The sequence below is a fragment of the Panthera onca genome, chromosome X, assembly GCF_046562875.1.
Source record: "Panthera onca isolate mPanOnc1 chromosome X, mPanOnc1 haplotype 2, whole genome shotgun sequence".
Lineage (NCBI taxonomy): Eukaryota > Metazoa > Chordata > Mammalia > Carnivora > Felidae > Panthera > Panthera onca.
The window spans coordinates 45,959,024-45,982,498 of record NC_138357.1 but is presented as its reverse complement, the minus strand read 5'-3'; the positions used below and the strand labels follow the sequence as shown (position 1 = coordinate 45,982,498).

General features: G+C 38.5%; 1 protein-coding gene and 1 non-coding gene across 2 annotated transcripts; both read right to left on the bottom strand.

Moving 5' to 3' along the window:
• Positions 1 to 4,928: 4,928 nt before the first annotated feature.
• On the bottom strand, positions 4,929 to 7,093 carry TCEAL8 (transcription elongation factor A like 8). The gene is made up of 3 exons (XM_081793865.1): positions 6,974 to 7,093; positions 6,508 to 6,578; positions 4,929 to 5,908 (listed from the first exon to the last, which is right to left on the bottom strand). The coding sequence occupies exon 3, from the start codon at positions 5,866 to 5,868 to the stop codon at positions 5,515 to 5,517; it is 354 nt and encodes a 117-aa protein (XP_081649991.1). The 5' UTR covers positions 5,869 to 5,908; positions 6,508 to 6,578; positions 6,974 to 7,093; the 3' UTR covers positions 4,929 to 5,514.
• A 14,887-nt stretch (positions 7,094 to 21,980) lies between these two features.
• LOC145714793 (small Cajal body-specific RNA 2) lies at positions 21,981 to 22,245 on the bottom strand. The gene has a single exon (XR_014136999.1).
• Positions 22,246 to 23,475: the final 1,230 nt, after the last annotated feature.

The following is a 23,475-nucleotide window of genomic DNA, read 5'->3' as shown; positions in this document are numbered from 1 at the left end:
CAATTTTTTTAAAAGAGTGTCTATCTGAATATGCACATCATAAAGGCAGGAACTTTCTTTTGTTCACTGCTGTGTCTCAGGACCTAGCCAAGGGACAGGGCACTTAGCAGGAGCTCAATAAAGGAAGGAAAGGAAGCAGACCATGGAAATCATCTACATCAATGGTTGTCAAATGTGTAATGTAGACTCTAACTTTCAACCCTAGATGTATAGGTATGTCTTGTATTTGAAACCTTATATTATTAATCCATTTCCTAGTTTACTAAGAATCCTTTTGATCAATTACAAGTGTTATGAAATAAGAAAATGTCCATTTCAATGAAAATTTTCTTACTTTAAACCTAAACTTTCCCAGTTTTTTTCATACTGCCTTCACTTTACGTGGTGAGCCTCCAGGATTAAGGGATAAATTGGCTAAGTGATGAGTATGTGTCCATACAAAATTATGCAATATTGTCGGTTAACATTTATCTTAGTCCATGTGGCCAGTATTAACAGGAAGTTGAATATAGAGTCTCAGGAGAAAAGTCTGGGTTGGATAAACTGATTTTGTCTAGCACAGTCTGTTACACAGTAGGCATCCAGTGAATGAGTAAATAAATGAAATGTAAATCTGGAAGCTCAGGCAAATGTAACTGAAGGTATATCCTACCAGTATTTTTCTATATCTGTGTATCTTTAAAAGCAGAATTCGGAATCAGTTTCATAATGTTCTTTGAAAATTATGTTTATTGCTATTTTATTTTTGAAAAATTAATGTCACTTTGTAGTAGAATATTTAGAAAGTAGTTATGAAATGCCACCTTGTGACCAAAGACAGAAGTACAGGATTTCACACAAGGGAGAGTGGCCCAGAGAGGGGAAGCTTCACAGCCAGTACCCTCAGAGGTCTAACACTTATACCAGGTTCTTCTCAGAAGTAAGATGGAACAGAATGCAAAGAACTGGAAGAGCCATCAGGCCCTATCTCAGCTAAAGGGATAGGAGAAACAGAATTATACTACTTTCACCTTTATGATCCTTTTCTAATTATAAAAAATCCATATGCTCATTGAAACAGTTAAAACTGGAAATACAGAGAACAAAGAGGAAGCTATAAATTTTCCATAATAATACCATTTAGAAGTATTTTGATATTTCTCTTTAACTTCTGTGTGTGTGTGTGTGTGTGTGTGTGTGTGTGTGTGTGTGTTGCAGCTGGCTTTTTCATGAAACAGTATGATCGTCAGAAATACCTTTCCATGTCAGTGAGATGTTTCTACACCATATTTTGTAATTCATGAAAGAAAGACTTTCTTCATGATTTCAAATTTTAAGGCAGGTAGCTAAATAACATGGAAATGTAAAAAGGGAAATTTTCTCGTTCTAAAATTCACACATGCCACCAGAGTGCATAAATGCTGGAAATGTATATGGAATTCAATTATTTATTTTATAATTCTAAATGAATAACATTTATTCCATTTAGTTTATGCACTATTTGCTTCTTTTATGCAAGGGATGAGGTTGAATGAAAGGAACAAGAATAGACTTTTGCTTTGGAAGGGTGATATGGAGTCAAGGAAGCACAGACTTTCTGAGTTTGTATTTGAGTATTATCTCAGCATCACCTGATGATGATGATGATGATGATGATGATGTTGATAAGGATGATCAAAGATCTAACATTCTATGAGGGCCTGTTGTAAGCCAGGAATTTCATAGTTTTCTGCACTAACTTCCCACAACAGTCTTGTGGGTGTATGTAGAGTCATACTCATTTTAGAGATGAATGGACCACTCTGGGCTCACACTTTTTATACATAGAGAATCCAATTCTAGCCACTGCTTTTCCATTATACTGGCCTCATTCTTTCAGATGATAGGTTGCCAGGGCTTGCTCATTGATCATTAGAAATCTTCACAGTATGTGGCCTGTACCCAACAGGAATCCACTGAGTATTCACTCAATACCATCCCTTGATGATGATAATGACATTGATCATGATGATGATGATGATGATGATAACAGCAGTGCTGGTGATGGAGAGGAAATTTCCTCTTTGGTCTAAGAGTTCCATTTCCAGGGAGCCCATGAATGGTCTAGTCTCAAAGATAGTAGGCGTCCTCCAAGAAAAAATGATAAGTGATTAATGCAATGTTACACGCTGTAAGGGAAAGAGCCCAGCTTGGAACCCAAGTTTTTTCTGACTCCAAGGCCATACACTTAACCACTTTGCCTTCCTAAACCCAAGAACTTGAATTTTATCTTCACCTTACTGCCCAACCAGTTTTTCAGGATATGAAAAAAAAAAGTGGTAATAATTCCTCAGATGACAGACCAAAAGAGCAATGGTAACAATTGTTTCCTCTACCATCAATGCCTTCAAATGCATCTTCATACCAACTTACGGCTTAACTCCTCTGGCCCCCAAGTTGGGGGCTGAGCCCACAGTGAAAGGATGTTGTTCAAACAGGAGGTGACACCCCTTTTCTCCTGAACTGTAGGACCACATACTCTTGTAAGCTTCCTTTACCTGGGGTTTCCTATATCCCTGAGCCAGGGCTGATACAGACATCAGAAGCACTGCACCACACACACACAGAGTTATTGCAGAACCACACCAACAGGCCCAGACACAACAGAGGCCTTCTGGGAGTCTGAGCAAGCTGGATAGTAGGAGAATGATAGAGGTCTTGCCTGAAATCTATACCCATTTTCATCCCAATTGTTTTGGGAGCTACTTCACTGGACTCTGAGAGAAAAGTCAATCTCTTCAGCTTTATCTCCAAGTTACCTGGCCAAACCCAGTTCAGACAATTGCATAGACAAAGATGATCATAAACCAATGTTTCTGGTTATGAATCTTTGGGGCTTTATCTCATCCCATACACAAAGTTCCTTAAAAGAGAAGGGGAGAAGGAAGCAAAGGTAAACTGCTCTGAACTGCAATGAGGACAGGTGTTGTCCTCCAAGTATGTCCAGGGCAGCCCAGCCATCATCTTAAGAGAGTCTGTGCCTGCTGCAGGCTGGAACAGAGAAATCATAGTCAGAGCCACCCTCAGGAGGAGTGACTTGGGTGAGCACAGCCAAGTCTACCTCAGTGACTACCTGAGCACAGCCCCTCTGAGAACCAGGAGAATGGATTTACCCTGTCTTGTAGAACTGGTGCAATGAGGTCCTAGAAGTTCATCTCACTCCAACCAGAGTCGAGCCCAACTAGCATCCATCCAGCTGTTGCAACTTTGAAGAATAGTTTGGAGACATGAAGATCCCCCCAAATTATATCACAATGAAAAAATGAAAACAAAGCCAAAAAGCATAGGACTGGCTAACCATTTTGTGTGCTGATCACAAAAAGGGTACCTGAATATATTTAACTCATATTAAAAGGAGTGAATGCATGGCCAAACATGGTGTTCAGTCAAGAAAAAATGTATCTAATATTACATTTCTTCCCTTGTCTTTTTATCTTGTATTTCATTATCAAGGGGAATCTTTTAAATTTTATGTATAAATCTGTCAATCTTTTCATAGTTCATACTTAAAAATATAAATACTGTTGTAGACCTCTACTTTCTGAATTTCAATAAAATTCATCCATATTGTCTCCTAATTATTTTAGGGTTCATATTTGAAACAATGTAAAGCATACTGTATATGCCAGTCATCCTCATGCTTCAGTGTGTATCATAATCCCCTAGAGGAACTTGCTGTTACTTTTACAGCCAGTCAATGAGTCTTAGGTCAGCCCCAGAAATCATTATTTTAAAGATGCTCTCCAAGGTGATTCTAATGCAGGTGATTATGCAAGACTTTGAGAAAACATTTGGAGTGCAATCTACATCATGCATTTTCCTTTTGGAATTGCTTGCCATGATACTAGAGAAATAAAAAGATTTGTTGAAGACTATTGAGTCGATAGCAGAATTTGGACAACGCCAGCTCCTTAGTAATAATCAAGAAATCAATTAAATATTAAAACATGATGTCTCAGTGAAACACAAGTATGTGAGGCTGTCAGGAAGAAAAGATAGTTTTTGTTCTGTAGGGGAAATAAAATCCTGAACATTTATATAGTAGCCTTTCTATTAGTGCATTTATACAGTTCAAGTCTTTTTTTCTTTTTTCACGTTTCAATTGGGGATGGGATGGGGTGAAGGAAACTATTCCCTTAGATCGGTTTCCTGTATTGTTTTGCGCAGTTTATGCATATTCAGTCTTCTGAACCAGTAGGACAAGCCTGCCAGGCGCTTTCAGGGAGAGATCATCTCACAAGAGAAGGAAGACAAAACTTTAGTTAGTCCTTAGACCTAAAGCAGCAACTCTGACTACAGCACTTTTTTTATTCAAACTTGTACCTTGGTCCTACTTCTCAAATGACCTCATCATGTCTGACTCCTAGTTAGAGGAAGCGTCCTGGAATTAAAAACAAAAGGGGCTGTTTTGCTAAAAACTCTGCAAGACACTGTGGCTCAAGCAATCCTAGGGCAGTCTCACCTGTGTTAAGGGTCACTATAAAGCAGACAGGCTTCAGAAAAGAATGGAGGTTCAACCCAGTAAGGACTCCAGGAAATTGAGTGGGATTTGGCACCCAAGCACTCCAATGTGTCAGGAGCAGTGAGGGCCAGCAGAGTAAAGGACCCAGCAGAAGAGGTAGCAGTGCCCACCAGGCATGGCAGAACCCAGGGGAGGAGTGGGGTTTAACAGCAGATGACTGGCATGGAAGCCCCCAATGCCCTGCCTACTAGTGAACTTGTTCCTGAGCACAGGTAAGTCATGCCAGGGACCTCCCTCCAATAACTGATGTTCTGTAGTGGGTTGGAGTTCTGTATGCACAGGTAGGACTGAGTCTACTTGGCACAGCTCAGAGTTGCCTCATTTCTTCCTTACAGCAGCTCTGTGAGGCAAATATTTTCCCCATGAAAAGACTGAGTCTAAGCAAGTATATCTGTAATAATTGCCAGTTTTATTCCTCTGGCTAAGAGATCCAGAGGTAATTTGAGGTTTACATATTTCTTTTAGTTATTCCATCAAGAATTTAGGTGCCCCCATTGCTCCTATAAGCCGGTTGCAAATTATTTGACTCTTACTTATAAAACTTTTATTCTTTTTGTGTGTGTGACATGTGTTCATGAAAAAATACATATAAGCAAAAAGAAAAAAGCTCACACTACACAGAAATAATCAGTTTTTGATATATGTATGTATGTATACACACGCACGCACACACACAATTTGGGATTTAATCCTACATATGTGAGCTGATACTAAATATACTGCTTTTTAACCGGTTATGTTTTACTTTACAATATAGTATGAATATATTTTCATGCATATGTGTGAAACTTTCCAATTGAAAAACAGACCTGGAGAATGGGTCAAAATACAAAATCCAGTGAGATGCTGGTAACAAGGGAACTACCTAAAAAAAAATTCCACCAGATGATTAAAATAAAACGAAAGTCAAAGATACATCAGAAAACGCTAACAGAAAGAAAGCAGGGGCCAGATTTAATATCAGACAAAAAAATTCAAGGCCTAAAGCACACAGGATAAGGGCGGCTGCGTGAATGTCTTTGCTTCCAATGCATCATCACAAACTTGTTTCTTACTCTTCTTATCTCTTCCCTAAGCCTTTCCAACTCATCTACTCCTCTTATCATTTCTTCAGGGTCCAAATGCCTCACAGGAGTGTCCTCTTTAAACCCCTGGCCAGGTTGGGTCGGCCCTCCTCTAAGATTTCCTTCTGCTTCCTGGCTTACACCTTCTTCGGAAGGTTGAGGATTTCCTTCTGCCTCCTGTGGTACAGCTTCTGAAGGGCGGCCTGCCTCTGCCTTTGGCATGTTCTGTGGTTTTCCTTCATTTTCTTCACAAGACTTTTGCATGTTGAGTATTTTTCTGTTATTTCTTTTGAATAAATTAATTCTAGAAAACAAGGAAACAAAACTAGATGCCAGACAAATAGACCAGCCATAGTATGGGTTCCCATAGCGACTGGCCTCTTCTCTTTCAGGTCCCTAATATGTCTAAGTTTTCCAACTAGAGAAAGCTAGGTCCTCAAGCTCAGAACTCCCCTGACTCCACCCCTTCCTCCACCTTCCTTCCCTCCCCGTTTGGCTCCAGCTCCATCTTCCCTTCTCCCGCTCCAGCCCACCATTTCCCAGCAGGCCCTGCTTACAGGCCTCTCCTAGCACACAAGCGGAAGCAGCGCAGAAGCAATTAACCCTCTCCTTAGAGGCCTGTCTCCAATATTCCCGCCCTCCTGGGCTTTCCCAAGAGGTTCCAAACTCCCGCCACTCACCTGAGACCGGGTGGTGCAGTATCTGGCCTCCCCTCCCCCTTCCCGGTCTCTCCTACCTCCCCCGCCCCCGCCCCATTTCCGCTGCAGGCTCTGCAAAGGCCTCCGGCGCTTAATCCGGATGGGGAGAGGCTGTGGCGACCCCAGGATCTGCTTTGCTGTCATCCACACTCCCACTCCCACTCCCGTCCCCACCCGAAGGGACCTGAGGCAACCTTACACTGACCTGCAGGGATCCAGGGGATTTTCCTGCCTCTTCCCTCACTCGATCTGTGTCGCGTCCAAAGACCAAGAGTCCTGCAGAAGGACAGAAGTGCTTGCTGAGCAGGCCAGTACCTGAATCTCTGATCCTTTTCACGATTCTAGGCCTTGTTCATCTAAAGTTGTCCTCTCCTTCCTTTTAAGGCAACCCCGCCCTCCCTCCCCGGTGCCCCCCGGCTCCCTGCAGGCAGGGAGTGGAAGACACATGTTATTTCCCAAATTGTTTCTGTTTCTCTAGGAACCCTCAATTGGTTAGCATTCTGCCTTTCCTCCCCCATCCCCCACCCCCATCAAACAGCCCCAAATCTCCTGCAAAAAATGGGAGTTTGGCGGACTGTAATGTTAGGAAAACAGTGGCGACCCTGACTAGCTTTTGCTCTCTGGTTCCTAGACCTCAGGATCCCCAAGGCAGCGCCCGCTTTTATACTGACCTGAAAGGATCCGGGGCACTTTTCTCCTTCTCCAGCAATACGTAGCAGCTACAGGGAAACAGGCCCTGGACTATAAGGACTTCTGCACACGTCGACTCCTGATCACGTGAGGGTCGCGTCATCAATGAGCTCCAGTCTTCAGTTACCCCTCCCATTTAACACTGCAGTCCGCCCCCTGCATTCCCTCCAGTTGATACTGTCAATCTTTTTTCGTATTTGCCAATCACAGACAATAGAACTGGTATCTTACTCTTGCAGTTGCTATTCGCCCTTCTTGGATTGCCAGGGAGGATCAGCTTTTAGGGGTTAATCGACCATTTCTCCTTCGTTTGGGAATTATCTCCTTCTCTCTCCTGCTTCAAATTCGCCCACCTCCTCTCCTCCAGGAAGACCTACAGTCCACCATTTCCCCTGGAGTCCTAACTAGCATTAAAAGGGGCGAAGGTGGTAGATGGGGGAAGGTGGTGGGTAGAGGCGGCAGGAAAAGAATGTAGGAGTGAGAGTGTGGGATTTTTTTTTACGACTTCTTTTGAATTTTTTAATGTTTTAAGTATGATATTAAATGATCATGATATTTTACAATGATACTTAAAAAAGATGCCTTATAGTCGATATTTGACACAATATGGAGGACAAGATAGTTTTATCAATTTTTAAGACTTCGGAAAAATTTCGTAATGGCTACAAATGAAATGACAGTTTGCACAACATATTGATGTGTTAGAAAAAAATAATCTTATTAAAAGTGCACCTTTAAAAAAAACTGGCTCCCAGATTAATCTGTGGAAAGAAGCCCAGTTTTCTCTTGTTAACAATTTTATATAAATAATCAACTATTTTCTCTCTCTGGCTGAACTCAAGTTATCAAGTGTTAGAAGCCTGATTTTTTCATTGATGACTGATGAATGAATTCCGCTTGGGTTTCAAATGGACTTCAGACAGACCTCTTCTGTTCTCTAGGATCTGGTGCCTTGTTAATCAGATGAGTCCACAGAAAAGCCAGCTTTCCTCAGAGTGAACTTTATTTTGGAACTCAAATAGCTTTCACACATTCAAACATTCAGAAAGGAGAGAGTTCCCTATATCTCACCATTTGGTCCCCTATATCTCACCATTTGGTGTGAGGCTTATTAGGTAGAATTTTCATTCATTCATAGCACTCTTAAGATATTCTGGTATCATTCACTTTGTTCCATTCAAAAAGAGAACTATCAACATGCATAATTGTTATGATCAGAAGCAGAGAGAACATCAGTGCTGCAAAAAAATATTAGTTAAAAGTGGAAAATGATACCCTAACAACTCATAATCTTGAGTACTTGAAGGTGTGTTGTTGCCAGAAATGGCATTCTGGCTAATGGAGTCAGCTGGGGAGTCAGGGAAAGGAGGAAGTAAGGAATCTTTTGCCTAGGATGGTCACAGGGGGATGAGGCAGCCGACAACAAAGCCTGCCATGGGAAAGGAAAGGTTCAAAAAATAAATATTTTTTTCAGGCTTAATGCTTCATAATTTATATTTAAGCATGAATAATTTATTCCACAGTTGAGGGATACATTTTCTATTATTCAAGAGAGAGTTTTCAATGTAAATATAGACAGTGAATTATAAAGATGTAATCATTAACTACGACAAAATGTTTCCATTCTTTCACATGTTAAATGTGTTTATTTATTTTAGAGAGAGCGAGAGAGACAGAGTGTGAGCAGGGGAGGGACAGAGAGAGGGAGACACAGAATCCGAAGCAGGCTCCAGGCTCTGAGCTGTCAGCACAGAGCCCAACGCTCCCACAAACCAAATCGTGAGATCATGACCTGAGCCAAAGTCCAAAGCTTAAACCGACTGAGCCACCCTGGTGCCCCATCAGATGTTACATTTAATGGGGGACAACTCTGATTTTTTAAAAAAATATTATCATGCAATAAAATTGTCCCTTTTTTTGTGTGGATAGTTCTATGAAGTTTAACAAAAGTATAGATTTATGTAATCATCACCACAATCAGGATACAGTTCAGTCACCCCTCCAAAAAAACTCCCTTATGCTACCCTTTTGTAGTCATATCTTACCCCCATCCTTGAACTCTGGCAACCACTGGTCTATTCCCAATTCCTATAGTTTTGTCTTTTGCAAAATGTTATATAAAAGAAATCTACAATATATCACATTTAGAGACAGGCTTCTTTTACTCAGCAAAATGCCCTGGAAAGTCATTTAAGCTATTTCATGTAGCACTGATAGTTCATTCTTTTCTTTTTGCTGAGTAACTTTCTGTTATATGGATGTAACAGTTTATTTGTCCATTTACCTGCACGACATTTAAGTTGTTCCTAGTTTTGAGTAATTATGAAGGGAGCTCCTATAAACATTTGTGTATAGGTTTAGGACATTATTGCCTCACGCCTGACTGTTAAGGGAACTCCTTCTCTGACCTATCTGCTTTCAGTGCCTCCTTCTCCCTTTACAATTTACCTAGCACATTACCATCAAATTCAACTTTACTCTTCCTTATTTTTAGCTTGTTATTCTCCTGCTCGACAGTCCTGGATGGCAACCCCACCATCAGAGAAATAAATCCTACTTTCCTCATCCTGACATTCAACATTGATCAGAATTGATTCTCAGGACCCATGTTCACAACCTTGTCATTACACTTCTCTACTGCATCAAAAGGAACTCTCATTCACTGTGCCCCAAGTATGCCTTCTTCTCTCTTTGTCCTTAACATGCCATTTTCTTCCTCCTGATTGCCCTCCACTTCCTCCTAAATCCTGGTCCTGCTCATTCTTAGGAGCCCAGACTTCATCACCCAGACTCTAAAGCCACCACAACTGGAAGTGATCTCTCCCTTCCCTCTCTATTCTACATACAGGGTTTGTACCTCTTATATTGCCCTTAGTGAAAGTTGCCTTGTACCTTTGCACTTTTCTGTGTATTTGGAGGGAAGGCATATCTAATCAGGCAGATGGTCAGATGTAGTTTGAAGATGGGGAGTGGAGGGAGTGTCAGGCTTCAGCTTACATGCTGCTTGAGTGGCTCTTATAATTTTCAACGGTGCATCTCCCAAAAAACTCAGAGTTTCAGAAGGAGCTGTTTGCAGATTGACTCACAGATGAAACTTCTTTCTGTCTGCACAAAAAAATGGAGAAGTTTCATTGCCTCCTCCTCTGCTTATTCTCCTTACATGTAGTCTGAGCAACTTTGACACCATTTTTAAGGAAATATCGATAGAAAATATTGACCCTGTTTTCCTAAATACTGACGAGAGAGATCGGACACTCACTGGTGTACACTGACAGGAAGATCATACAGGTGTTTACCTTTATTCTTATCCCTGAGCAATTTCAGTGCATCAATATAACACATAGCTACCTTCAAAATTAAATTAATCACAGTAGCTTTTAGATATAAGTAGATTTTTTGAAACCAATATTACACTATATGTTAAATAACTAGAATCTAAATAAAAATTTGAAATAGAAAAATAAATATAAGTAGATACTTGAATATAACAGCATTATATTAAAGTGAAAACTATTTTTAAAAAGGAATGAAAAATGTGCACATATTAATTTAACAATAAAGGTATGAGTTCTAGAAAGTAGATACCCTGAGCTTCTGACCTAATCAATGTCTTGTTTTCATGTACCAAGAGGACACTAGGGATGGCTGCAAAGCCCAAAGTCCTCCAAGTGGTGTGAGGGCAGAAGAAAGGAAGGTAGCATTTTGCCAACCAGGAGCTCTTGTACAAGACTGTGATATCCAGAATATTGTTTTCTATGTTCCCTTTATTTATGTTTTTAATGTTTATTTGAGAGAGAGAGAGAGAGAGCATTAGTGGGGGTGGGGGGGGCAGAGAGACAGAGGGAGGGAGAGAGAGAGAGAGAGAGAGACTCCCAAGCAGGCTCCTCACTGTCAGGCTGTCAGTGCAGAGCCCAATGCATGGCTGGATCTGAACCATGGGATCATGACCTGAGCTAAAATCAAGAGTTGGATGCTTAACTGTCTGAGCCACCCAGGTGCCCCTCTGTGTTCCCTTTAGAAGTCACTTCCATAGTTTTTTGTTCTGAATCTCTATATTCAGGAACTCCTCCTGCATATTTCTTTTTCATTGTTGTTTCAAAGCTCATCCCATAGAAGAGCTTGAGACAGCTATTCCTCTCCTTAACTTCTCTAGCACACTCTGTATGGATTGAAAGCATCCTTCCCAGCATGGCAAAATCTGCTCCACATCCAAAGATTTGGCTGCATAGTGTAGATTCAAGTGGCCACCATATGAGATGATTCGCCCCTTCAGAGCACAAGCAGACATAATACATTGGGTCTTTGTTCTACTGAGAGTAGTCCACTCATGTTCTGTTAAGTGAAACACAGAAAACATGATTTCCAATTAGACTGTATCTGTTTCACAAAGTAAACTCTTCTACCATCCCTCCATACTATATTCCCTGACATTTGGAAATTTGGCATGGATACGTTTCAAAAGTTTCACAAACTACTCAGAATAGCCATTGGCCATGTTCAAGGAAATGAACCTATCTTGAAGCACAACTTTTCATCTCTGCCAGATAATTCTGCCTGCTTCCTGAACTCACAGCTAAATGCTGCACACATTGTGGATTATTGTGGCAAAGAGTTTCTGGTTATCAGGGCATAATGCTTATGAATTGTTGTGAACCTGAAATGCTGTGTCATAACCACTGCCATTTCAAATGTTCCCATGGTATCCATGTTGGCCACAGTTAATAGGAATCCTTGAGTTGGTCTGCTTAGACTTTTAATATGACAGCATGCTCAAGATCCACCTCAGGTAGATTCTTTAGATTGTTTTGCTTAATTAAACCTTGAGATCCATATCTATGTAGAGCCTCTTATTGGGTTCAGGGTAGGCACACATCAGCTGTACTACAGCTTGGGCCAGGCAACCTTTTCCTGTGGCAGAAGCTGAGTTGTTTGAGAGAAAGTGTCCTTGCTAACAGGCTTGGTGCTTTTAAAAATTAAATTTATAATAAAAAGAAAGTTTCTGCTGGCCTTTTGATTCTGCCTACATTACCTGTTCTACATTATCCTTTAGATGCTGTATTTTCCCATCCTAACACTTTCACCCTGTTTTGTTGGCTTTCTACTTTGTATCCCTCCCTTACCTAAAAGTGCCATAAGGACAAAAACTTTATCTGGTTCAACTTTGTAACCACTCCAATGTTGATAGAAACAATTAAGTTGGTGGAAATAATTTAAATCAATATGGGAATGATTAAATAAATTATCCATACTGTAGAAATTGTGTAGATATAAAAAGGAATGAAAAATGTACATATAAGTGACATTGAATTATATTAAAATAATATTTTGGGGGGACCCTGGGTGGGTCAGTCAGTTGAGTGTCTGACTTCAGCTCAGGTCATGTTCTCACAGTTTGTGGGTTTGAGTCCCACATCGGGCTCTGTGCTGACAGCTCAGATCCTGGAGTCTGCTTCAGATTCTGTGTCTCTCTCTGCCCCTCCCCTGCTCATGCTCTATCTCTCTCTGTCTCTCAAAACTAAATAAATGTTAAAATAAATTAAAATTATATTTTTGAGTGAAGGAAGTGGCATAACAGTATTTAGAAAATACTCTTTCATGCACATACACATGATAAATAGATATATGTATGCATAACTAGTTTATTAAGTAGTTCAAATTTTCTGGCATAACATGGAATGGTTTTATTTTTTCAAGTAATTGCTGTCAACTGTAGTCTGTCAAATTCTCCCTTTCTCACTGAATAATGAGTCCATGTAATGACATTTCAGTTTGTTTTCTCAGCTATTTAGTTTCATTCATTAAGAGAGTTTTATTATATGGGTTCTTGAAATTCAGCCTGGTGTATTTTTTTAAAGTTTTTGTTCTGAAATTATTTTAGTTCTAATGAAGACTTTTAAGGATAGTACAAAGAGTTCCCATATACCCTATGTCCAGCTTTGTCTAGTAATTATGTTACATTTATAAAAATAAAGAAATTAACTTTTGTGCCCTACTATTAACTAAATTACAGACTTTATTCAGATTTCTCCAGGTTTTCTACAAATGACTTTTCTCTATTCCAAGATTCAACCCAGGATACAAAGTTAACACATCTTTTTAGTCTACTCTGCACTGTTGTAGTTTCTCAGTCTTCCTTGGTTTTCATGACCTTGACACTTTTGAAGAGTGAGGTATTTTGTAGAATGTTCCTCAATTTGGGTTTGTCTGATATTTTTCTCATAATTACACCAGAGTTACTGATTTGGAAGAAGAATATCACAGAGGTGAAATGCCATTTTCATCATAATATCAGGGTTACATGATATCAATATGACCAATCAATGGTGAAGTTAATTTTCATCACTTGGTTAAGATGATGTCTACTGGGTTTCTCCACTTATAAAGTTACTGTTTTTCTCTTTTTTTACTCTATTTGTTAGAAGCAAGTTACCAAGTCTAGCTCACATTAAAGAGGAGAGGAATTAAGTTCTACCCCCTGGATGGGGGAGTACCAAGGAATTTGTAGATATGTGTTTGAAAACAACCATAGTAGGGTGCCTGTGTGGCTCAGTCAGTTAAGCGTCTGACTTTGGCTCAGGTTATTATCTCATGGTTTGTGAGTCGGGGCCCCATGTCCGGCTCTGTGCTGACAATTCAGAGCCTGAAGCCTGTTTTGGATTCTGTGTCTCCCTCTCTCTGAGCCCCTCCCCCACTTATGCTCTGTCTCTTTCTGTCTCTTAAAAAATAAATAAACATTAAAAAATTTTTAAAAATGAAAAGAAAATAACCATAGTAATTAATAAATAATAGGAGTCAAATAATTTGAAACTATGAAAAATATTCTGTGGATTTTTCCTGCAGCAATTATTACAATGATGTTCTTATGGTAAATTTTTATATCACTCATTTCCTTCTACATTTAATACTTCTAAATTATTCTGTAAAGATTTGTCCTCCCCCTCCCCCGATTTACTTATTGATACAAATCTTTGTTTCTATCACTATGACTCATGAATTTTTAAATCTTTGGCATTATAATTCAATATGATCATTATTGTTTTTGGGTTTTTTCCCCCCAAATTGTACCACCCTTGGCCATAGGGGCTCTTTCAGGTTAGCATACCCTTATCCTTTTTCTGCTTCCTTGCTTTCTGGTACTACAAGATATTCCAGATTCATCTTGTATTTTCCTTTTTCCAATGGCCCAATAATCAGCCACTTCTCCAAGAAATCTTGGTTACTTTTATTGGATAATCATATATAATTAAGATCTGAATGCAAGGTGTATCTGTTGGTAATGGAGTGTCATTGTTTCTAGGACTTCTCAGTTGATAGAGCAAAGAGATGTATGTATACCTGCATCTATTTATTGTGTCTGTATCTCTCCTTCCCTCCTTCTCCCCTCCCCACAATACATACATTCATACTTATACTTATGACTCTAATCCATTATGACAGGTATTAATTTAGCTTTTTCTCCACTTATTTTTAAAGTTTTTTTTTAAATTTATTTAAGTAATCTCTACACCCAATGTGGGGCTCAAACTTGCAACCCCAAGATCAAGAATTGCATGTTCTTCTGACTGAAACATTCAGGCACCCCAGTCCGTCCACTTATTTTTAACTTCTGTCACTGACAGTGAGAAACCTGGTTCTCTTTATATATGATTGATTGATTGATTGATTGACTGATTTAACCCTACTGTATATTTAAAGTAGTTTCAGAATTGTTGTCATTTATATCTGTGGGAAACAAATTTCCCAATAAGAGCACAGAATTTATTTTGTCAGTTCTTTTTGTCTTCATCCTTATAATATACAGCGAAAACACTATTTTCCAAAGCATCTTAGGTCAGCTCTTTTCCCCCCACCCTTTCATAAGGTTAGGGCATTCATCTGTAATACAATGCCTCGGATTTTCATGATTTATATTTTTTTCATCCCTTTGCTTTCAATCTACTTGTGAATCTAAAGTGTGTCTCCTATAAACAGCATATAGTTGGATCTTTTTAAAATTCAGTCTGACAATCTTTGCCTTTCATTTGAGTTGTTTAATTCATTCACATTTGATGTTATTATTGATATAATTGTAATTATTTCTGCCAACTCACTTTTAGTTTGTCATATGGCTCATGTATTTTTTGTTCCTCTATTCTCCCTTTCCTTCCTTTTCCTTACATTAATTGAATATATTTTTTAACTTTTTTTAATGTTTATTTATTTTTGAGAGAGAGAGAGAGAGAGCAGGGGAGGGGCAGAGAGAGTGGGAGACAGAATCACAGGCAGGGCCCATGCTGTCAGCACAGAGCCTGACGTGGGGCTTGAACCCATGAACCATGAGATCATGACCTGAGCCGAAACCAAGAGTTGGACGCTTAACCAACTGAGCCACCCAGGCGCCCCGAATATATTTTAATAAAGAATTTTAGTTTCTTTAATAACATTTTCATTATATTTTTCAGAAGTGTTTCCTTTATGATTGTCCTAGGACTTGGCACATACATCTTAACTTACCAGGATCTATTTCATATTTATACTAACTAAACTCCAGTAAGACATAGAAACATCATTCCCATACAGTCCTATTCCCTTTTTCCACTCATTTTGGTAATATTGTTATACATATCACATCAAAAAATCTTATAAGCCCATCCATTTTTATTATTACTTTACATAACTTTATGTCTTTTATGAAAGATGTGAGAAGAAGGATAGCAAGTAATATTAATAGAATTATGTTAGTCTCCTTATTTATCACTTCTGGTTCTCTTCGTTTCTTCAGAGGTATTTTAGTTACCTTGTGGATTCATGTCCTTATCCTAATACAGCTTTGCTCCCACCCATCTCCTTTGTGCTCTTATTGGCAGATATATTTCAGCTCTATATGTTATAGCCCCAAACAACACATTATAAATGTACTGTTTTAAACAGTTCCTTTTCAAAATCAGTTAAGAGAAGGAAAGGGAAAAATATGCACTTGTACTGTCTTTTAGAATTACATAATTACCTGTATGTGTGCTTTTATTTTCCATGGATTCAAATTACTGTCTGGGGTCATTCACATTCAGAACTAGAGAACTTTCTTTAGTATTTTTTGTAAGGTGAGAATGCTAGCAACAGATTCATTTTTTATCTATTTCTTTATTTTGCCATCATTTTTGAAAATTAACTTTGATGAACACAGAATTCCTGGCTAACAGGTCGTATCTGTGAGCAGTTTGAATATGTTGTTTTCCTTCCTTCTGGCATCCATTATTTTGATGATAAATTAGCTATTAATCTTACTGTGGTTCTCTTATAAGTTAGAAGTTATTTTTCTCTTGTTTTTTTTCAATATTTTCTTCTTGTTTTTGGCTTTCAGTATTTTGCAATGTTGTGTCTGTTTGCCAATCTCTTGTATGTATTCTACTTGAAATCCACTGAGCTTCCTGGATATGTAGATGAATATTTTTCATTAAATCTGGGAAGTTTTCAAACCTTATTTCTTTGAATTTTTTTTCTCCTCCTTTTCCCTCTGCTTTTGGTATTCTCATTATGTACGTTAGTCCAATTAATGCTATTCTATGTTTCCCTGAGACTATTCAGTTTTCTTTTTTCTCTCTTCTTTAGATTACATAAAATCTATGAATCTTAGAATTTACAAATTCTTTCTTCTGCTAGCTCAAATCTACTGTTTGGTTCCTCTCATGAATTTTTTATTTCATTCTTTGTACTTTTCAGAATTTCCACTTGTTTCTTTTCATAATATCTCTTTTTTTATTTTTTTCTACTTGATATAACATTGTTATCATACTTGCCTTTATTCTTTAATCACAGGGTTTTTCATTCTTGAAATATATTTATAGTGGCTACTTTGAAGTTTTTGTTAAATTTAACATCTGGTCACTCTTACAGGTAGTTTCTATTGCCTGCTTTGCTCCCCATACATGGGCATACTTTCCTGTTCTCTGCATGTCTTGCAATTTTTTAGGTAATACATTTTAGCAACTCTGAGTACTTGTGTTCTTCTCTTGGGGTTTATTATTGTTGTTGTTTGCTTGTTTGTTTAGTGGCTGGCTATTTTAGTCATGTCCATTTCTTCCCAGCTATGTTAAGACTCTTTTGTTGTTCCTGAGAGGGCACAGAATTGGGTATGCCCACAGTCACTGTTGTATGACAATGGTTTTGTCAGTTCTCTTCACTGTCTTTTTCCCTGAACATACTTAGCTGTTAAGCTCCACTAATAGCTGGCTGATTGTTCTCTTCTTTTTATTTTGTTTTTAATTAAAAAAAAATTATGTTTCATTTATTTTTGAGAGAGAGAGAGAGAGAGAGCAAGTAGGGGAGGGGCAGAGACAGAGAGAGAAAGAGAGAGACAGAGAGAGACAGAATCCGAAGCAAGCTCCAGGCTCCGAGCTGTCAGCACAGAACCCAATGCGAGGCTTGAACTCATGAACCATGAGATCATGACCTGAGCTGAGGTCAGATGCTTAACTGACTGAGCCACCCAGGCACCCCTGTTTTTAATTTTTTTATTATTTATTTATTTATTTATTTATTTATTTATTTATTTATTTTGAGTGAGAGAGCAGGGGAGGGGCCGAGAGAGGGGGACAGAGGATCTGAAGCAGGCTCTGTGCTGACAGCAGAGAGCCCAATGTGGGGCTCAAACTCATGAACCTAGAGATCATGACCTGAGCCAAAGTCAGATGCTTAACCAACTGAGAAACCCAGGTGCCCTATTGCTATATTGTTTTTGAAACTGCTCTGGGGCATAAATTGCTTCACAGATTTATGGTATGAAATTTTGGCCCCTTTTCAGACATAGTTTTTGATGTCATTGTGTGATGTTTGTTTTGACCCCAATAAGACTCTACTTATCTGTCTCTTTTTTTAATCCTCTGATAAACTAGCTGGCATAATGTTAAGTTACATCTCTAGTTAATGTACTGACCTCCTCTTAATTGCATTTGACCGCAATCTTCATTTCTTATCGTGCTTTCAAACTTCAACCTCTCCACACTGTGTGACAGTGCTTTGGAAAGGGATTGGAGCTCTCTGCTTCAAAGCCTGCCTTTCCCAATGGAAAAAAAAAATCTCTGATACAAGGCTCTGGAGCTAGGGATGGGCACAGTGGCACAATTTGAGTGACACTCCTGCTTTAGGACCTGTGCACTTGAATGGGGATTAAGTACCATCAAGTCTTCTTGACTTGCCTGTCCCAGGCAACTGGGGGCCCAGTATTCTTAGCACACTGTGCTGAAGAGAGAGCTTCTTTCTGATAAATTGGGCCTGGGCAGAAGGGAGCCCTCACCTTTTGGCTACACTCACCTAAAACTTATAGTCTGAACAACAGATTAACTCAAAGCAGTATAAGAAGTTCCTTCTCTCCTGGAAAGATAAAGTGACCCTTCAGATGTGAGCTGAGGTGAGAAGGGAACTGTGCTCTTGGCTGTACCCTTCTGGAGTATAATTTCCATTATGCTGAGCTGGGAAGGTGTAAGCATGGAGAAAGTCTTGGTTCAAATGTCACAGATTCTCATTGTTTTTATTGTTTTAGATTTTTTTAAAGAAATGTATCATTTTTTTCCATTTGCTGTATACCCTTATGATAATTTTCAAAGAATTCAAATGGTTATATTAAAAAATAACTTTCAGCAATTTCACCGGGGAATGGATCCTCAGAGTTTCTCACATTACCATGCCAGAAGTGGAACACCAACCACAGTTATTTTAAATTCCCTGTCTGATAGTTTCAAGACCCATGTCATATTTGATTCTGGTTCTCATTATTGTTTTGTCTCTTCAGAATGTTTTCTTTTCTTGTCTTTGTATTTCTCATAATTTTACCTGAAAACTAGGTAAGATAGTAATTACTGAGGTAAATAGAGTTTATGACTGAAGATGAACGTGTCTTTCCTGCTAAGTTTTTAGTATGGAAGTTTAATCTAGTTAGAAGTTGGGCTTAGTTTGATGTTTTCTTCCCATTGGCTTTGAGTCTTTCCAATTGGCTTTGCAGTTTTCCTTTGCTCTTCTGAGAAAGAATGTTTCTTGCTGTCCTCCACTGTTATTTTTACTCAGTGGTTGTTAGTGTGGTATTGAACAGAGAGGGACAGGCATTCTCTGATGTTCTGATAAGGTCTTCATCTTAGGTAAGCACTGTGAACCTGAGTTTTAGTGATGTAACCTTTGCATGTATTCATGCCTCTCCTTCAGATACAATGCTGAACCTAGCACACATGCCTGCTCCCTCCCTTCATAGAGCTTTTTGTTTTTCTGTTTCCTTTCCCCAACTGCTGTGGGGTTCTACTTGTGCCTTCAAGATATGGGTTTTGTTGTCCTTCTTCCTGCGTGATTAAGTCTTTTGTTTATCAGGGGAGTTTAGTCTGGTTGGGATTTAATCAGTGACTGCTGTCTCAGTCTCTTAGCTGGCATTTTGGAGCAAGCTTTCTCAGATTCTCCCTGATCTTCCCTAGGAACACTTGAAGTTTTTGGAATAAAACCTGAATGTAAGCCCTTTATATCTGCAGCCCTCGGGGACTTCACACACTCATGCTAGCCCTCACTCAGTCTTTAGAAATTCATTAGCATTTTCAAGCCAAATTTTCTTACTGGTCTACATGCTGTTTGGTAGTGTCTATCCCAGATAAGCAGATACTCAGGTCCTATTTCTCCCTCCACAAGTCTCTCTATAGATTTTGTGATAATTGTTTGCCCTGTGAACTCAGTTCTCTGAGAGTTTTAAGAAAAATTGTTATTTTGCCATTTATACAACTTTCTTTCCTGTTGTAGTGTGAGTGCTATTCTTTTTAGCTCTCCATTTGGGGATGAAACCAAAAATTTTCTTGTTCATTTTACAAATTAAATAACACTTGATTTAAGGTTCCTTTTGGTTCCCATAAGAAGTACAAACTCTTGCTCTAGTGGCTTGCAGTGGACAAGGAGTTGATATCTATTCTCAGGAACATTTATTTTCTTATCCCAAAAGTATTTATGGGTTGGGAAGATTGTGAGGGAGAAGCAAAGTAGCTATCTCTTATATGACTATCCTTAGCAACATAGGTCATTGTTTGTTGGCTAAAAGGAACAGGTAATAGGTTCGATAGTCTCCAATGACAGAAACTCTTCATTGTTAGTCATAAGGCTTTGTTGTTTGTTTGTTTTCTCTGTCCTTTTCACTTTTGAAGTATGAAGGAGAATTTTGTAGGGATGGAAATTAAACTCCATACCATAAAATTTTAAAGCATTGCTCCCTTTCAGAACCAGTTACAACCTGGATTTGAACAGATAATTTGAGTTTTGAAGTAAACATGTTGAACCCTTCTCTCAGAGTCTATTGAAATAGCCCCCAGAACAATAGGCATGGGGATGCAGTTAAGACAATTACTCCAGCCAACCTTGCTCCAACTCCCAGAAGGGCCTTGATTGTGCCTGGGCCTGTTTTGGTGGTTTTGTAGTGACATCAGTTCTGTATCTGCCCAGTGCAGTACTTCTAATGTTTGAGTCATCCCAGGCCCAAATGTATAAGAGATCCCAGGCAAAGGGAGCTTAAGAAGGAATGTGATCTTCCAACTCAGGAGAAAACAGGTGTTACCACCTGTCTGAATACCTACATGTACTATAGGAAGAGCCCATGACTTGGAGGCCAAGGCAATCGAGCCGTGAATTGGCATTAAATGTCTTTTAAAGGCATTAATAGTGGAGGAAGCAATGCCATTGTGAGCCTTGCTCTTTAGGTCTGTCATCTGAAAAAAAACATTACCACTATTCTGACATCTTAAAGGATTGGTTGGTCAATAAGGTGAAGATAAGATTCAAATCCTTGTATTTAGGGAAGCTAACTAGTTAAGCATCATCGCCTTAGAGCCAAGTAAACCCAAGTTCCAATATTGGCCCTTCCCCTTACCAGTATGTGACTTTGCATAAGTCATTTACACTCTATGAGCCTCAATTAAGTCACCTATATGGAAAGCATAATAACACCTTTCTCAGAATTGCTTGCCAGAATTGAAGAGTTAGAAATATGAAAAAAATGGGCTGTGAACAGCAGTGATTTATATCACTTCTAGACCACGGTGTGGAAAAATGAGTGTGAGATCTCCATGTATGCTTTTCCTCTGTTGCAGTGGTATCATGATTAGTCTGGATCTCTGGGAAACTAGAGGGAGCAGAACCTGTCCATACCCAATCCTCATGAATTTTCAAAAATAAACCTTTGTTGTGGTAAGCCACTGATGTTTTGGGGTTGGTAGCTACCCTAATGCACAAATGGTCCTCAGAGTTAAACAACAGAATCACTGAAGGCTTGTTACAATACACATTAGATGTGATAAAGCTATATTAGGAGATAGGCAATTGATATGGAGATTGTGATGAGAAGAGAGAACTACTCAATTATGGTATCAGAAAGCCAGTGGATAATGACTAAGTTAATAAGTTAGAAAATAGCTGTTACAAGTCATATATCTGATAAGAGACTTGTAGCCAAGATAAAGAAAGAACTCAAAACTTGACAATAAAAAGGCAAACAACCCAATTTTAAAATTGGTAAAGGATTTAAATAGACATTTCTCCAAAGAGGATATACAAATGAACAATACACACATGAAAATATGCTCAACATCATTAGCCATTACGAAAATGCAAATCAAGACCACAATGGATTCCACTTTATACTAAGATGGCCAAAATAAAAAATGCAGGCAATGGCAAGTGTTAGCAAGGATGTAGAGAAGTTGGAATACTTGAACACAGGATCTGGATGGGACTGTCAAGTGCCACAGTTGCTTTAGGAAACAGTTTGGCAGTTCCTCAAAAAGTTGTACATAGAATTACCGCATAGCATAGCAATTCCACTCCTAGGTATATACTCAAGGAAATAAAACACATATTTAAATGCAAAAAGTTGACATTACTGTATAATATATATGAAAGTTGTTGAGAGGAAATCCTAATAGTTCTCATCACCATATATTTTTCTTTTCTTTTCTTTTCTTTTTCTTTATTTCTTTTTTTGAGGAGGGAGATCCCTGCACAGAGGAGGGGACTTCTCAGGAAGGAAGCTTTTCATCTCAGGTCAGCTCCTCAGGGCTAGGGTCACACCTTGGTCAAATACTATCAAAGTGTGGGGGAGGGCAAGGGCTCAGGGATTGGGGTACACACTCACCTTGCATGGCCCACTCGCACACTCATACAGTCGTGCATCCACTCAAAACTCAGCCTACATGAACCTTCCATGCAACACCATTGCACCACACAGGTGGTGCCGCTCCAGGCCCCTCTCCCAACAGGTGTTTTGTTTTGTTTTGTTTTTTATCATATCTATATGAGATGATGGGTATACAGCTAATTATTGTGGTAATTTACAAATATGTAAATCAATCCACATGCTGTACATCTTAAACATATAGCAATGCATGTAAATTATATTTCAATAAAATGAAAGATTTCAAGTAAAAAAAGAATGGAAAAAACTTTTGGTTCTTTCAGCAGAAATGAATAAGCAGTGTATCACATACTACACACCTGTGTTTACTTTAAAACAGACAAAAAACAAGTACATTAAATTTAGAGTACCTCTTCATAAAAGGAATCAAAGCATTTAAATGAAGTTAATGCAACTTTGGACATAATCATTAGCATGCACTGAGGCTATCTACATAATAAGCTAAGACAAAACCATAATTTCTGTACTTGTAAATATTATATTTTGTCTTCTCAATGAAGTTTATTTTAAAAGGCAAAAAATCCCATGTACATGAATTTTTAGTACTGATACATACTACTATATGGATGAAACTTAAAAACTTTATGCTACTTGAAAGGAATCATATATTGTATGATTCCATATATATGAGATGTCTAGAATATGCAAATCTGTAGAGACAAAGTAGATCATTATTTGCCAGGAGCTGGGGGGAGAAGAGAATGGGAACACCATTATATGCTAATGTGTATAAAGTTCTTTTCAGGGTGATGAAAATATCCTGGAACTAATAGTGGTGATGGTTTCAGAACTCTGCTAATATACTAAAAACCAATAAATTGTACACTTTAAAATTAAGGGTGAATGTTGTGGTATGTGAATTACATTTCAATGCAACTGTTTATAAAGAAAGAAATTGCAGCGTAAGTATATTATTCAGAAATATGGAGATAAATACTAGAAGAAACCAAAAACGTTTATGGTAGTTGCCTTTGGAGGATGAGAATGTGGAATGGCAAGGCAGACTGAGATTTTTAATAATAAACTTTTTGCACTATTGGATTAAAAAAATTTACAGGTATCCATTTGATAAAAATGAGCTAAGAACAAAAGACACACACACAGACATTGTGAGGACAAGTCAAAAGAGATTCTGCTATATTGGATGTGCCAGGATTGTGAATTTTTGACAAGGTAGCTAGATGATTTTAATGCAGGTAGTCTGCTGGCAGCTAGCAAAATTTGAGAATACTACTATATCCAATGTTAAAATCATTTACCAATGAATTGTGATATAATCCCTGTACTGCTGTGTTCCTT

What these genes read in the sequence shown, in the direction of transcription:
- TCEAL8 (XM_081793865.1), bottom strand. Translation starts at nt 5,868, where the DNA reads ATGCAAAAGTCTTGTGAAGAAAATGAAGGAAAACCACAGAACATGCCA.